The following is a 14,801-nucleotide window of genomic DNA, read 5'->3' on the forward strand; positions in this document are numbered from 1 at the left end:
AGAAATGCAAAATAAAACTCAAGAATTGCATCATATAAACTCAGAATTGCAATGTACAACTTGCAACATATTAGCTTTATATTTTGGAAGTTATACTTTGCTATTCTTGAGTTTATTTGTCGACATATCGCGACATGTAAACTCAAGAATTGTAGAATAGAGAATTGACAAGAATTGGGACCTACACTCAAAATTGCAAGAAAAAGTCAGAACTGTCCAAGTTTTCGACACTATTTTCAACCAGAAACAGAAGGTCAAGTCAAATGCGCATTGCGTGCATAAAGATACACAACTGTAGCATTTGGATGTTTTTATTTATAAAATGCAACTTCGACGATGATTCAATGCAAATTCCTCAGTCACTTAAATGACTCTCGTACGGCGTCGTTCAGAGGAAACAATTACAGTTTAAAGTTTAAAGTCTCTGAGTTACTGCAGAATATCATTAAACATCTTCCTTTTCTTTGACTCTCCCGTTTGAACCTCCTGCCACTCGCCCCGTCGCCTCATGAAGTTCGTCAGACCGAATTTGGCCCAAACGTGCCGTGCGAACTGATCGGATCGGAGCTGACTTTCGCTGGGGACTGAGAGAGGAGAGACGACAAAACACACTTTGATCAGAACATGAGCCGCTCTCACGGATCAACTTGTGCAAAGACGACTTCACATAACTCTGGCATGAGCGCATACCATATTTTATGAAACATGAGTTGCAAAAAAATTTTGTAGAAATGTAGCATTACATCACTTGCTCACCAGAGGATCACGTGCAGTGAATGGGTGCCGTCAGCATGAGAGTCTCTCAATGATGGATCGGTTTCTTTTGTCTTCTCAACATGTGAACTGATGGACTGGTGTGGTTTACTTGTGGATTATTGTGATGCTTTTATCAGCTGTTTGGACTCTCATTCTGACGGCACCCATTCACTACAGAGGATCCAATGCAAAGCATGTAAAATGAAATGTAAAAGTCATCTCACCTAGCTTCTCAGCGATGCTTTGTCTCTGATTGACGTTGGCGCTGTTCCACACGGCCTCTAACAAACGGCTGCCGCAGCTGGAACAGGCCAGCTGAACGTAAAGCTCCTGTGAGGAAGATTCATTCGTGAGATTTGTCTCATCATCGTTTGAGAAATCAAATGAGTTTGTGATGTTTTACCTCCAGCTTTCTCAAGATCTTTCCTCGGCCCTTATCGCTGGCCGTGGTCACCAGCATCTGGAGCGCGTGGCTGCCCATGCGGTCGGTGCCGAGGGTCAGCAGGTCGGCGGAGCTGAGGCCGTGAAGGCTGTTCATCAGGACGGTTCGGTCTTTGAATCCGGCCAGAGCTTGAACCAGTCGAGATCCGTGATAACATATGGACAGACTGCGCTGCGCAGGCTGGGAAAATAAGGCTGGATAAATAAGCTTTCCATTGATGTATGGTTTTTTTAGGAGAGGACAAAATTTGGTTGAGATACAACTATTTGAAAATCTGGAATCTGAGGATGCAAAAAAACCCAAAATATCGCATTTAAAGTTGTCCAAATGAAGTTTTGATATATTTATGGTCGGCAATTTACAAAATATCTTCATGGAACATGATCTTTACCTAATATCATAATGATTTTGACCCATACAATGTATTTTTGGCTATTGCTACAAATAAACCCGTGCTACTTAAGACTGGTTTTGTGCTCCAGGGTCACATATGATGAGAAACATTTCAAGCAGTAGCTTGATACAATGTTGCCACATGACCTTATCATTAATTCAGTGACCGCTACATTTAAACTTTATAAATTAAAATAAAATGAATATTGCAGTTTGTCTGTTATTTGCAATTCATAAAAGCTGTGATTTATGTATTTAAATAAATAAATAAATGTGCTGCGAGTTTATTTGACAGAAAACCACCAGAGTATGGAAATAATTTGTTTTATATTTTATTTGTTTTAATTTGTTTTTATTTGTGTATATATTTATATTTATATATTTATATAATATATTTAAATACATTTAATATATTTAAATGGTTCTATAGAATGTTTATATAAAATGAAAACTATTATTATATTAAAATAATTATATTATAATAATAAAAAAAATATATATTTTTTCCTATAGAATTATATAGTAATATATGTTATAACAATTATAATAATTATTGTTATAATTATTAAAATACAATAATAATTTACATTTTATATAAACATTCTATAGAACCATTTAAATATATTAAATATATTTAAATATATTTAAATATATATATATATATATATATATATATATACACACACACATTTTTTAATATTCAGATGTTTAACAACATTTACATCTAGCTTTTACTATGGTGGTTTTCTGTCAAATAAACTCATTAAACACATTTATTTATTTTATTATAGAATTCTATAGGAATGAATATATATATATATATATATATATATATATATATATATATATATATATTCCTATAGAATTCTATAATAAAATTGTAATTCTATATCAAACAATTCTATAGACCCATTTAAATATATTATGACATATATTTTGTGACACTATATATATATATATATATATATATATGTGTGTGTGTGTGTATTTAAATTTTCTTATAGGTGATGTACTACTGCATAAAATATAAAATCACTCCAATCATTTGAAAATTACTAATTTTTCAGAAAATAAAAATTGCATCATAATATAATCACATAAAAATTATCATGCAGCCCGGTAAACAGCATCCAGTTAAATTTCAAATAATGCATTTTTATGTGTAGAAAATTATCAATTAACCAGTCAAACTTGTGACTTCTTGCTTTTTTTGCCACACTGGAAATGAAAAGTCAAGCAGTGTTGCCATATCCATGGTTTTCCTGTGAAATTGGGCTACTTTACCGCTGTTGCTGTGGGTTGTTTTTGATGTCCGTGGGTTGAAGTGACCCCAATAACATCATATTTAGCCCCTGAAATACGAATTTACCAGGGGGAACCCCAACAAAAAACAAACGTGTATTTCATCCCCTAGAATGAGATTTTTAACAGTGGACCCCTCTCGAAATGAGAGTTAGATTTGGGCTAGTTTTGAGTAGCAATTGGTCAGGTTTTGTTGTGAAAACCTGGCAACCCTGAGGTCAAGTCAAACGTGTACTGCATTGTGAGATACGGTATCTCGTGCAGCCGTGTTTCGGTTACAGGTTTTGACAATTGCACATACTGTGCACAATACAGACGCTCTAAAGCTAGTATGAATACTGCAGCCTTCACTGCAAACTGAATAACATGCTGTTTAGTGTGAGATTGAGCACCTGTTTGACGGCGTCTCCCTCTGCTGCCTCTGTGCTGTAGTACACTTCATACGTCAGTAGGGACAGGAAGAGAGGCAGACAGGAGACCTGCAGTGACGCCGGTTCATTGCAGTGAAATGCCTGATGGGAAATGAAGTTCAACATCTGTTAAACTGCTGTTTACTGCACAGCACATACTGCACACGGCCAAATACTTATGAGGAATAGTATGCAAAAACAAACAATATAAAAAGTTGATGCTTTCTGTGTAGGTTGTCATCCTTTGTACACTGTTTAGTGTGCACACTGTACACTACAGAAGTAGTACGAGTAACATGGTAGTAGCTTTGCAATTAAGGTTCTATGAAAATGTCAGTTTTTCTGTCCCTATACAGAAAAATTACACTTGAAAAACACATTTTAAAATGAAACAATGTTATTTGAACAATTACACCTTCTTGAGGCATTAATGTGGCAATATTTGTTTTTAAATTATATAGAATTCTAAGCAAAACAAAACTGCTCACCCCCACACTCACGTACAGAGGGAAAGTGCTTTATTTTGAGGTCAAAACAGGTTTTTCTACCATTTAAAATACAATAATGTATTCATAACAATTCAATATATGATGTAAATGGCATGAAAAAGCTAAATGCTGAATAAATATTACAAAATATATAATAAAATTAGTGGTCCCTGGAATTGTGTCACTGGAGTTACCGCTTAACAAACATTGTTGATTTTGAAATAAATTTCTAGCATTTTCATTATTTTTCTGCAACTGCAAAATAGAGAAATAATATTTCATAAAAAAAAAAAAAAAAATGTAATATTGCCAAAGAAGGTAACACCAGTGACAAAAAATGTATGCACTTTATATGTAAATACTTTATATGTATTCATAAAGTCAAAAGGTAATCTAATAATGTGGTCCACGTTTAAACATAAGAAAAAGAAATACATTTTAAGACATCTTGCCATACCAAAAGTGGACATTTCTGTAGAATGTCATTTATTTTGGTGCTAAAACCATACACTTCAGTTTCTATTAATATTTAGATTTTTTATTTTTTTCATTTTCATCTTAATTTTAAAGTTTTAGTGATTTTGATGTGTTTTTTCCTCACTCTCATTAGCCTTTGTTCAGTGTTTTTTTATTTAATATTATTTAGTGTTATTTTAGTTTACTTTTATTAATATTTGATTTAAAAAAAATTAAAATAAAGAATATTTTCAAATTTTCCATTTTCGTTTTAATTTTAGTTAAAGTTTTAGTAATTTTCTTTATTAATATTTTATTAAATTAAGTTCAGTGTTATTTTGAGTGTAAGAGTCTTTTTTGCAGGGTTCATAGCGATATTTTAAAATGAAATTCCAGGACTTTCAAGGACTTTTCAAGCACTACTTTTTGGATTTTCAAGGACTTCAATCAAAGATTTCACTAACCAAACAATGTCTCCTATTTCAAAATCTAAAGAAGGAGATGTAGAAAAATAAACTTACACTAATAAAAATGTAAAAAAGTATTACTACTAAAGTATTACAAAGTATACTACACTTTTACTATAGTAAAACCACAGTTATTGGTTAGGGATTTGTATTTGTGCATATTTCTTTTTTTTGTTTGTTTTATAACTGTACTGCCTTAATGATTATATGTTTTCTACTGTTTAAGAAAAAAAAAATAAATAAATAAATATTGGCGGAATTGCTCCGAAATCCCAATCTGAATCAAGTGATTCGTGATCCACATTCTGAAGTTCTGATCTAGTCCTAATTCCGATGAGGACTCAGAGCACGGATTGCGAATCATTTGACTTGAATCAGTTAATTCGCAAAATGATTCACGAACCCGTGAAGTCATTTAAATCAAATGACTTGCAAAACACCATTTGAAGTCCCGATCTGAAACGAATGATTCGTGATACACGACATGACTGGAGTGTTTCGAAACAGTGAATCATTTTGCGATGCTTTTTTTTTAAATCGTTACAAGTGATGATGAAATTTGAAAATGAATGACTCTTTTAATCTGATCTGGTTTTTGCTAGTGAATCGCTTGAAATGAATGATTGAAGTCACAAGTTGGAATCAATCGGACAGAATCCAGTGCAAATGACTCGATTGATTTGGTTCATCTGTTGCTCTTTTCACATCTTCAGCCATGTTTACACGACAAGGTCAGTGTTACTACTGGCTTGGCTTGATTGTTTTCTGACATGAACAAAAATAAGCGAAAAAGGTATGATGTTTTACGAATTGCTTGAATTTTGCATGAAAAGATATGCGCTTTTTGACCAAATTAAACACTTATTTCATAGATGCATTCTTTTTCAATAGTTCAAGCACTTTTTTAAGTACCAGGAATATTGATATTTTCAATTTCAAGTACCTCAAGCACTGTAAGCATTTCGAAGAATTTTCATTTTAATATCAGTAAACATTTTAGTAATTTCGTTGTATGTCTTCTGTCATTTTTATTAGCCTATTAGTATCGGGGAACTATTATTATTTACTGTAAACTAAATTATAGTTTTTATTATTATTTTAAAAATGTTTTATATTTTCACTTTAATGTTGTTTTTTTTAATGTTTATAATGTATTTATTTTTTATTTTTTTTTTCAGTTTAGTTTTGAATATTTTAGATAAACTAAAAAAATATTTAGAAATATTTATTTAGACATTATTTTTTAAAATATGTATTTAGACAAACAGTTGATTGAGACGAGTGCAGTAGCTGATGTGTACCTGCAGGAGGCGCTGCAGCAGTTCATTCTGTTTCTCCTCCCAGTGAGCGCAGCTCTCCACCATCTGAACCACCACACCCATGTGATCCGCGGCCAGAATCGCCTCGAACCCCTCCATCAGCTCATCGAAGATCTTCAGGAACTGAGCACATGATGGAAAGACACATTTCAAAGGAAAGAAGATGCAAAACTCGTGACTAAAATCCAATTTAAGACTTTTTTAAAGACCTGCAGAAATAAAATGAATACCATATGCCATTAGAGAACAAACCCATACGATCTACAAATAAATCAGGTGTCAAAATAATTTTCCTTAATGACAACAGCTCAAATCCAACAGCAAAGCAAAGTAAAATATCTACATACTGAATGCGTTAAATAACGTTCTTAGTCTTTCCTTCCTGTGACTGACAGTTTAGAAAGAAAATACAAGAGTTCATGTTGATTTTAATGCTAGATTCTGTTATTACGTAACCAAAATAGCCATATTTGTTGCATAATGAGAAACTTTTAATCATGAACAAGCTTGAAATACATTGGGACTCTTATTTTGAAAGGTCTACTCTTTACTACTTTGCTCCTCATTCAGAAAGAGAGAAATATGGGAACCAAAATAACTATTTAGACTAAAGACATAAAGTATATGGTATAAATGGTGTAAATGTGTGGTATTAATTGATTGCGATCCTGTTGAATGTGCAACGACACCTCGTCTGACTTTAAAAGGTTCAGTGCTCACATTTATTATTTATTATTTAACCGAATCATCTGCTTTTGAAGTGAAATAATAACAATATTTTACGCTATTCTAATTTGTATTAATGTTTTGAAAAAGTTTCTGTATTTTTATATTTTGTTTTCATTTGAATTTTAATTAAAATGTTAGTAATTTTGTTGTTTTTTCTCATTTTTATTATCCTTTGTTAAGTGCTATTTTTAATATTTTAGTGTTATTTTAGTATCTAGACACTATTATAGTTTTTATTGATTTCAAAAAGGTTTCTGTATTTCTTTTAATTAAAGTTTTAGTAATTTTGTTCTTTTTCTCATTTTTATTAGGCACAATTTAGTATTATTTTAATAGCATTCAGTGTTTTTTATTATCAAGACCCTTATGCTTTTTTAATATTTACTAATTTAATATTTATTGTTTATCATTACTTTGAAAAAGTTTTGTATTTTTATATTTCCCATTTTTTATTTTAGTTCAGTTTTTTTTAGTTATTGTGTTGTTTTTTAGTATCAAGATACTATAATAGTGTTTATTAATATTTTTAAAAAATCTTTATTTTTATATTTAGTTTTCATTTTAATTTCAATTAAAGTTTTAGCAATTTTGTTCTTTTTCTCATTTTTATTAGGCACAATTTAGTATTATTTTAATAGCATTCAGTGTTTTTTATTATCAAGACCCTTATGCTTTTTTAATATTTACTAATTTAATATTTATTTTTTATCATTACTTTGAAAAAGTTTTGTATTTTTATATTTCCCATTTTTTATTTTAGTTCAGTTTTTTTTAGTTATTGTGTTGTTTTTTAGTATCAAGATACTATAATAGTGTTTATTAATATTTTTAAAAAATCTTTATTTTTATATTTAGTTTTCATTTTAATTTCAATTAAAGTTTTAGCAATTTTGTTCTTTTTCTCATTTTTATTAGGCACTGTTTAGTGTTATTTTAATATCATTCAGTATCAAGACACTTATAGTTTTTATTAATATTAATAATATAATATATATATTTTTTATCATTACTTTAAAACAGTTTTGTATTTTTATTTTAGTTCAGGTTTTATTTATTTTGTTGTCGTTTTTATTATCATTTGTTCAGTGTTATTGTAATATTAAGTGTTATTTTAGTATCAAGATACTATTAAAGTTTTTATTAATATTTCAAAAAAGTTTCTGTATTTTTATATTTTGTTTTTATTTTAATATTAATTAAAGTTTTAGCAATTTTGTTGAATATCTAATTTTTATTAGGCACTGTTAAGTGTTATTTTAATAGCATTCAATGTTATTTTAGTATCAAGACAAGATTATAGTTTTTATTAACATTTAATACTTTTTTAAATTAATATTTTGAAATGTTTCTGTATTTTTATATTTTTATTTTCAGTTAAATTTTAATTCATCTTTTTTTAATATATATTTTTTTATTTCAGTTTTAGTTTTAGTAAAAAAAAAAAGGTAGAAATGGTGTAAATGTGTAAGTAATAATCACACTCCCCAAATTTAAAAGCACTTAAATTGCTAATTAAGACCTTTGTTATTCTATGAAGACTTTTTATGGCCTTACATTTGATCAAGGCAAATGTGAGACTCTTGAAGGAGCCTGAGAAGGGCCGTACCACTTTGCAGTGTGCTGAAGCTGCGATCAGACTCTGGATGGTGAAGTTTGCGATGCGATGAAGGGCCAGAGGCATCAGCTGCGTTCTCAGGTGGTTCTTGTAGACGTCTCGCAGCAGAGCCTTATGGGAGAAGCTGAAGACGGTCTGGATGAGATGACTGCAGGACGGATCCTTCAAGAACACCAGCAGCGGGCTGAAGGAGAAACGCACGTTATGAGCATCACAACAGCCACCCGCTGACCCGTCATCATCATCATCATCCTCTTCCTCACCTGACTCCAGGAGCCGAGCTGAGCGACGTCAGGTATCCCATGATGCCCTTGATCAGCTGCTTGCACAGAATGGGCCTCTTCCTGTGAGTGACGGTCAGCAGCGTCTGAAGAGCGGCGCTGGAGCTCGGGTTGGTCACGCACACTGAGAATCCACACCACAGATGAAGAGCAGCAACACCACACACACGTATGAAGGCGTTTAGATGTTCAGATCGTTACCGTTCACGTTTTCCATCAGACAGTCGGACAGATGCTTCAGCTCCCACCAGAACGAGACGGGAATCTCGAAATCCAGCACCTCCGTTTTGGGTTTTTTGGGCTTTTTGCCTGAAAACACAAACAAATCAAACCAAAATAATACAAACAATGCAACACAAACTATCACATGGTTTTATTATTATTATAAAGATCATTTTTGTGTTTTTGACTGAAAACAGAAGCAAATGGAGAAAAAATAAAGAACAAATAAATATCAGATGCTTTTATGATTATTATGTTTTTTTAGGCATTTTTTGGATAATAGATGCAAGCTAAAAAAAAAAACATTAAAATAATAAAATCTATGCTTTTATTATTATTAAGATGATTTCTTTTGTGTTTTTTTTGGCTGATAATAGAAGGCAAATTATTTAAAAAAATGTATTATTAAAAAAATAAATCTTGTGCTTTTGGCTGATAAAATCAAATGAAAAAATAAAAAGTAAAAATAAAAATCAATTTTTTCTATTAAGATTTTGTATTTTTTGGTATTTTTTCAGATTTTTATTAAGATTTTTGATTTAAGATTTTTATTAAGAACATGTAATTGGAAAAAAAACAAATTAAAAAAATCTTAAATGCATTAAATATTATAAATATAATTTTGGGGCTTTTTGGCTGATAACACAGGCAATGGGAAAAAATAATAAATAATCAAATGCTTTTACTATTATTACAATTCTTCTGATAACAGAAGCAAATGAAAAACAATAATGATAAATTATCAAATGCCTTTATTATTATAAAAATAAATGTTGTGCTTTCTGGTTGATAAAATCAAATGAAAAAATTTTAAAGTTAAAAAATGTTTGATTTTTAAAAAAAATATTATTAGGATTTTTTGTGTGCTTTTTGGCTGATAACAGATGCAATTAAAAAAAATGTAAAAATAAACAATTAAAAAATCTTAGATGCATTTAATATTATGAATATATTTTTTGTGTTTTCTGGCTGATAACAGAAGCAAATGGGAAAAAAAATAAAAAGAATAAATCATTAAATGCTTTTACTTCTATTAAGATTTTCATGTGCTTTTTTGCCTGATAAAAGCAGCAAATGAAAAAAAATAGATGTTTTTATTGTTTGTTCATTTATTTATTTATTGCATTTTTGGCTGTTGACAAGCAAATATATATAAAAAAAACATGCTTTTATGACACGATTTTATTTTATTTTATTACAGAATCAAAAAAAGAAGCTTTTATTAATATTCTAAAGTTTTTTTGTGTTTTTCTGCTGATGAGAAGCAAATAAAATTTGTTTAAATGTTATCAGATGCTTTTGTTGTTATTATTATTAAGATTATTTGCTAACAACAGAGGCAAAAAAATAATAATTAATTAAATAAAAACAGCAGCAACACACTGAAGAAAACAAAAAAAGCGGAAGCGGACACTTCAGACAGTGAGAAACCATCCAGAAACTCCCTAGAAATCACCTCTTAAACACTAACGCAAAACCAGAAGAAAATGGCAGAAAATGGCGTGATGAAGCGCTGAGGATTCTGTGTTTCTGACCTGTTTGAGCAGCAGGTGCGTCTTGAGTCAGAGATCCGGCCAGCACCTGTATGAGCGTCCGGAGAACATGCGATCCGTACGAATCCTTCAGGAACTCCACGATATTCTCTCTGACGACTTCACACAGGCGCTTCACCTGAGCCTCCAGCATCCCACAACGCTCCTCGTCCTCCTCGGTGGCGTCAGCGTCCTCCTCCGCAGGGCTCTCCTCTTTAGAAAACAAATGAGACCATGAGAAACACTCTTTGACAAAACAGGACACTTCTCACAATGCATAATGTTCCAAAACAGCTTCGCAAAGAACGTCTTTACAAATGCTGAAGAAAGCCAAAGAAAAAAAGAAGAACAAAATTAACAGTAATTAAAAAAGAATAATAACTGCAAATATAATAATAGTAGTGTAATAATGGTAATTAATATTGTTAATAATACTAACAATTATTACTGTTATTATTATTGTTTGGAAAAATAACACTAAATATTTAAATATTTAATTATTATATACTACTACTACTACAACTACTACCACTAATTATTATTATTATTATTATTATTATTACTGTTATTTTGGAAAAATTATAAATATTCAATTAAATGAATATAATAATAATAATAATAATAATAATAATAATAATAACAACTATTATTATTATTTGGAAAAATAATTATAAATAATCAATTAAACGAATATAATAATAATAATAATAATAATAATAAGTATTATTATTAATTGGAAAATAATAATAAATATTCAATTTAATAAATAATAATTATTATTATTATTACTATTACAATGGTTTTGGGAAAATAATAATAAATATTAAATTAAAAGAATATAATAATAATAATAATAATAATAATAATAATAATAACTATGATTATTATTTGGAAAATAATAATAAATATTCAATTAAATGAATAATAATAATAATAATTATTATTATTACGATTATTTTGGAAAAATAATAAATATTCAGTTAAATGAATATAATAATAACAATAATAATAATAATGATAATAATAATAATCATAATAATAGCTATTATTATTTGTAAAAAATAATAAATATTAAATTAAACAAATATAATAATAATAATAACAATGATAATAATAATACGTATTATTATTATTTGTAAAATAATAATAAATATTCAATTAAATAATTAATAATAATAATCATAATTATTATTATTACGATTATTTTGGAAAAATAATATAAATATTATTTTTAATCTCACCCGTCCAGCGGTGGGCCTGTCTGAGCGCGCTCTCCATCACATGACCTCCGCACTGATCACATGACACACTTCTGAACTCTGACCCCGTCTCTCCTCCCAGCTCGGCCAGCACCTCTGCCACCTGAGCGAGACTGGCCAATGAGAGCAGCCGCTCCAGAGCATGACTCCCTGTCATATGTGTGGAGACGAGCGCCGCTTTACCCTTCACCTCCGACAGCACGTTCTCCACAAACAGAGCTGAACAGCAGGAGAGAGACATGAACCCAACATAATACACAAACATACTGGGCAGCACAAGTGTTTTCAACAATGTTAATAAACAGTAATGTTTGTTGAGCAGCAAATCAAAATATTAGAATGATTTCTGAAGGATCATGTGACACCGATGGCCCTGAAAATTCAGCTTTGTGTCACAGAAATAAATCACCGTTTAACAGATATTCACATAGAAAACAGCTGATTTAAATTTTAATAATATTTCACTATTTTTACTGTATTTTAGATCAATAAATGCAGCTTTGGTGAGCAGAAAATGGTCAACTCATGTTTTGCAGATGTGATCTCTTTTCACCTTGCTCTTCCTCTTCCGTGAATCCCTCGTTCAGTCGATCACCGACGCGGCGGAAGTAGCTCACCGTCGTGGCGTCCAGTCTTTGTCTCTTGGTCCCGCCGTCAGCGCTGCCGTCCGGCACGGGCCGTTTATGACCCTTCTTCTGTCCACCCTTAAAATGCCGTTCACCTTTGACCTCCATCTTCTCAACCATCACTTTGATTTGTTGTGAAGTTGCAGTGCTTTCATACCTGAAAATGCATCTGTGAAAACATAAACAAGCCTTGGTCTTCCTTACAAAGTACCATGTTATAATCACAGCACTATGGTATTAATATAGTACTGCCACAGTGGCTTTTTTTGTAGTGATAACTCTGTATTTTATTAAACCTTGATAATAAATGACCATATTAGTATGCAATGGTATTTACATGACAATCAAATAATACTAATCATGGAATTACCATGGTAAATGCCCAAAAAGGATATGCTATAAAACAAGTTACTAGGGTATTTACATGGTACTTTAAAAAATAACACTATATTACCACAGTACCGTTATTTTATAATCAATAAAACACATGAAAAGTTGATTAAAAATATATTAAAAATAAAAAAAAATGCATGGGAATAATATTATATCATTGTGAGAGTTTCCCATATCCTAAAATTTTAAAGCTATCTGTGCAGTTTTTTTGTTTTTTTTGTGCGTGTAAAGACCCAGTCTATAATCTAATCTAAACCCCAATCTATCTAAAATATTATTTGGAAGTACTATTTATTATTTACATTTATTTATTTATATTTATATTATTATTTATGTCTTTTTACTTATTTGTTAAATGACTTATTAATTATTTAATTAAATTAAAACACTATATATATATATATATATATATATATATTATTATTATTATTATTAATTTTCCATTTTTACAACTTAAAAGATCTGACGGTGAAGTTGCAGTACTTCCATACCTGAAAATGCATCTGTGAAAACAAACAAGCCTTGGTCTTCCTTACAAAGTACCATGTTATAATCACAGCACCATGGTATTAATATAGTACTGCCACAGTGGCTTTTTTGTAGTGATAACTCTGTATTTTATTAAACCTTGATAATAAATGACCATATTAATTATAAAGGTATCTCTGCAGTTTTTTTTCTTTTTTTTTTTTTGTGCATGTAAAGACCCAATCTATATCTATATCTAAAATATTATTTGGAAGTACTATTTATCATTTACATTTATTTATTTATATTTATAATATTATTTATGTCTTTTTAAATATTTGTTAAATGACTTATAGTACTGATTTTTTATTTATTTAATAAGTTATTATTGATTTATTTTTATCTAAATACGGAATTATCAAAATCATATTTTGCGATTATTTAATCTTTTTTTAAAATTATTTATTTAATTATTTATTAAAGCACTGTTAAAATAATTATTTACTCTTTATTTACTTCTTTTAATCTAATTTTATTTATTGTGTAATTACTCTTATTCAGTACTTTAACACAATTTTGTACTTACTTAAATACATTTTTATTTTATTATAATTTTATTAAATTATTATTTACTTTAACCTCATTTTTATTATTTACTAAAGTATTTTAGTTACTTGTTTTAATCATATTATGAATTTATTTCAATCACATTTTTTTATATATTTAATTAATTATTTAATGAAATTAGAACATTATATATATATATATTTATTTATTTATTTATTTATTTATTTTTTTATTATTATTATTTTTCCATTTTTACAAATTAAAAGATCCATACATGAAAATACATCTGTGAAAACATAAAGAAGCCTTGGTCTTCCTTACAAAGTACTGTGTCATATTAATACCATGGTACCTTACAAAGTACCATGGTATTAATATAGCACTGCCACAGAGGTTTTTTTTTTGTTTTATATTGCTAACTCTGTATTTTATTAACCCTAGATAATAAATTACTATATAAACGTGCAATGGTATTTACATGACAATCAATCAATAAATAAATACTTACTAACCATGGTATTACCATGGTAAATGCCCAGAGCACAAGGTGATAGCATGGTACTTATATAAATCTTGTTACCAGGGTATTTTCATGGTATTTTAAAGAATAACACTATATTATCACAGTACTGTTATGTTACAATCAATAAAACACGTGAAAAGTTGATAATAATACGAGCGACAATCGCGTTTTAATCAATCAGTCGATTGTTTTAATTAATCAATCAATCAGCGAGTCACTAGATCAATCAGCCCGGTCCACAGTTGCACTGTTAATCATAAAATATTTAATTAACACATAAATAATAAATAAAAAATGTCATATTGAGCTTACCAGTGTGCTTCGTCTCACATGTGTACAGCAGTAGCGGCGACGCGGCGTGATGACGTAAACCCGACGTGGTGAGTCGACACGCACAGCATTTTCGCAAACAAAAGTCCTGTCACGCATTAAAGATGAATGTCTTGTGTTCTTGTGGGGTTTTTTTTAAATATAATTTTGTGTAAAAGCATTGTCTATTTTCTTTATTTTAGGCATTCTTCCATCACAGTTAAGCGTAAGCTTGTTATTTTTT

General features: G+C 29.7%; 1 protein-coding gene across 2 annotated transcripts; it reads right to left on the reverse strand.

Annotated features, from left to right (window-relative positions):
- Window positions 1-295: 295 nt before the first annotated feature.
- On the reverse strand, window positions 296-14,670 carry LOC127181497 (nucleolar protein 9). Of its 2 annotated transcripts, none has more exons than XM_051136279.1 (12): window positions 14,561-14,670; window positions 12,225-12,466; window positions 11,654-11,890; window positions 10,416-10,625; window positions 8,860-8,967; window positions 8,641-8,782; window positions 8,369-8,561; window positions 6,016-6,156; window positions 3,286-3,405; window positions 1,160-1,378; window positions 981-1,086; window positions 296-584 (listed from the first exon to the last, which is right to left on the reverse strand). In XM_051136279.1, the coding sequence occupies exons 2-12, from the start codon at window positions 12,415-12,417 to the stop codon at window positions 430-432; spliced, it is 1,824 nt and encodes a 607-aa protein (XP_050992236.1). In that variant the 5' UTR covers window positions 12,418-12,466; window positions 14,561-14,670; the 3' UTR covers window positions 296-429. The 2 variants fall into 2 exon arrangements, with proteins under 2 accessions (XP_050992236.1, XP_050992228.1); XM_051136271.1 differs by lacking the exon at window positions 14,561-14,670 and adding an exon at window positions 14,238-14,348.
- Between the last annotated feature and the right edge of the window lie 131 nt (window positions 14,671-14,801).

The sequence above is a fragment of the Labeo rohita genome, chromosome 2 (genome assembly GCF_022985175.1).
Source record: "Labeo rohita strain BAU-BD-2019 chromosome 2, IGBB_LRoh.1.0, whole genome shotgun sequence".
Taxonomy (NCBI): Eukaryota; Metazoa; Chordata; class Actinopteri; order Cypriniformes; family Cyprinidae; genus Labeo; species Labeo rohita.

Bases quoted from the DNA above. Each gene is read 5' to 3' on its own strand.
- LOC127181497 (XM_051136279.1), bottom strand. From the start codon at position 12,417: ATGGTTGAGAAGATGGAGGTCAAAGGTGAACGGCATTTTAAGGGTGGA. The intron at 8,783-8,859 runs GTAACGATCTGA...GTGGATTCTCAG, and splicing joins TCTGATGGAAAACGTGAACG to TGTGCGTGACCAACCCGAGC. The intron at 1,379-3,285 runs GTGCTCAATCTC...TTATTTTCCCAG, and splicing joins AGGGAGACGCCGTCAAACAG to CCTGCGCAGCGCAGTCTGTC.